The sequence below is a fragment of the Gekko japonicus genome, unplaced genomic scaffold (genome assembly GCF_001447785.1).
Source record: "Gekko japonicus isolate JY-2015 unplaced genomic scaffold, Gekko_japonicus_V1.1 scaffold35630, whole genome shotgun sequence".
Classification (NCBI taxonomy): domain Eukaryota; kingdom Metazoa; phylum Chordata; class Lepidosauria; order Squamata; family Gekkonidae; genus Gekko; species Gekko japonicus.
The window spans coordinates 1-1,049 of record NW_015221283.1 but is presented as its reverse complement, the minus strand read 5'-3'; the positions used below and the strand labels follow the sequence as shown (position 1 = coordinate 1,049).

General features: G+C 43.5%; 1 protein-coding gene across 1 annotated transcript; it reads right to left on the bottom strand.

Annotated features, from left to right (window-relative positions):
• Positions 1-178: 178 nt before the first annotated feature.
• Positions 179-970, bottom strand: LOC107125286 (mitochondrial glutamate carrier 1-like; the record flags this gene model as incomplete). The annotated part of the gene is made up of 3 exons (XM_015428730.1): positions 179-254; positions 529-683; positions 769-970. Coding segments are annotated over 3 exons (433 nt in total), but the record flags the coding sequence as incomplete, so codon positions are not given.
• Positions 971-1,049: the final 79 nt, after the last annotated feature.

Genomic DNA, 1,049 nt, shown 5'->3' with positions numbered 1-1,049 from the left:
TTAAGCCTTTATTAAAGGGACAAGACATTCTTTTCCAGGTTAGGAGGAAACCCTACTTTGACCTGTCTGAGAATCAGCTCAAAAGGCACAGCATGGGCATGTCTTCTTGAACATTTAACCCTTATACTCTTGCAGAACTATCTAGTTCACAGGCCTTTATAGGTTTTTTATTCCTTACCTTGCACAATCTCTAATTCCATTATAGTTTTCCTCATTTCTTCCCTTGCCCATTGCCTGAAGACGAGTTTTTATTACTGCAAAACAAAGTATTAATTGGCAGATTAAAGGACTAATGCAGGCACGGGTGAGAATGTGCCTCTGTAGCATTTTGCCTTTCCCTTTGCTTTAAAATTCATCCTAAATACAGAAACCTTCCCTGCCCAGAAAATCCAAAACAGATAAAGACTAGCTTCCAAGAATGGAGAAGAAAAATAATTTTCCCAGTAATTTCCTATGCCTATCAGATGGATCAGCACCATACACAATAAATCACAAAAGCAGGAAAGAGGTATTCAAAATTTCTCTTACCATCACAAGGATTGACGGACACAGCTGCCACTGAGCCAGCCACGCAGCCAGCCAGGAAAGAATGAAAGAAAGGGGCCCTTTCCTCCAAGGAATCCTGTTTTGCTTTGTTCAGATGGTCAAATAGTGGGAAGTAGATGATGGAAAATGGGACATCCCTAGAAAAGAGGAGTCATTCATTTACATAAAACCATACAGAGAACAGGTATGGGAATCAGAAAAGCAAGAAGGCACCTTTCTAACCTCAGCAAGGTGGCTCCAAGGCCTTTGTAGAGTCCTTTAATGCCCTGTGCATGCAGCAGCTCGACTGCTATCTGTGTTGCAGATATCCTCCTTGGAAGGACAGCAGGTCCCACGTTGTAAGCTCTGGTCAAAACAGGGCTCACAGCTACAAGCTTGCATCCAGGAGTTGAACAGTGAACTCTGCTCACAAACTGTTGTGATGCTGAAACAAAAGTAGATAATGGCCCTGGTCACACGTGCCAGAAAACATGGAGGGGGGAGGCGTGGCTATTTGCGGCGGC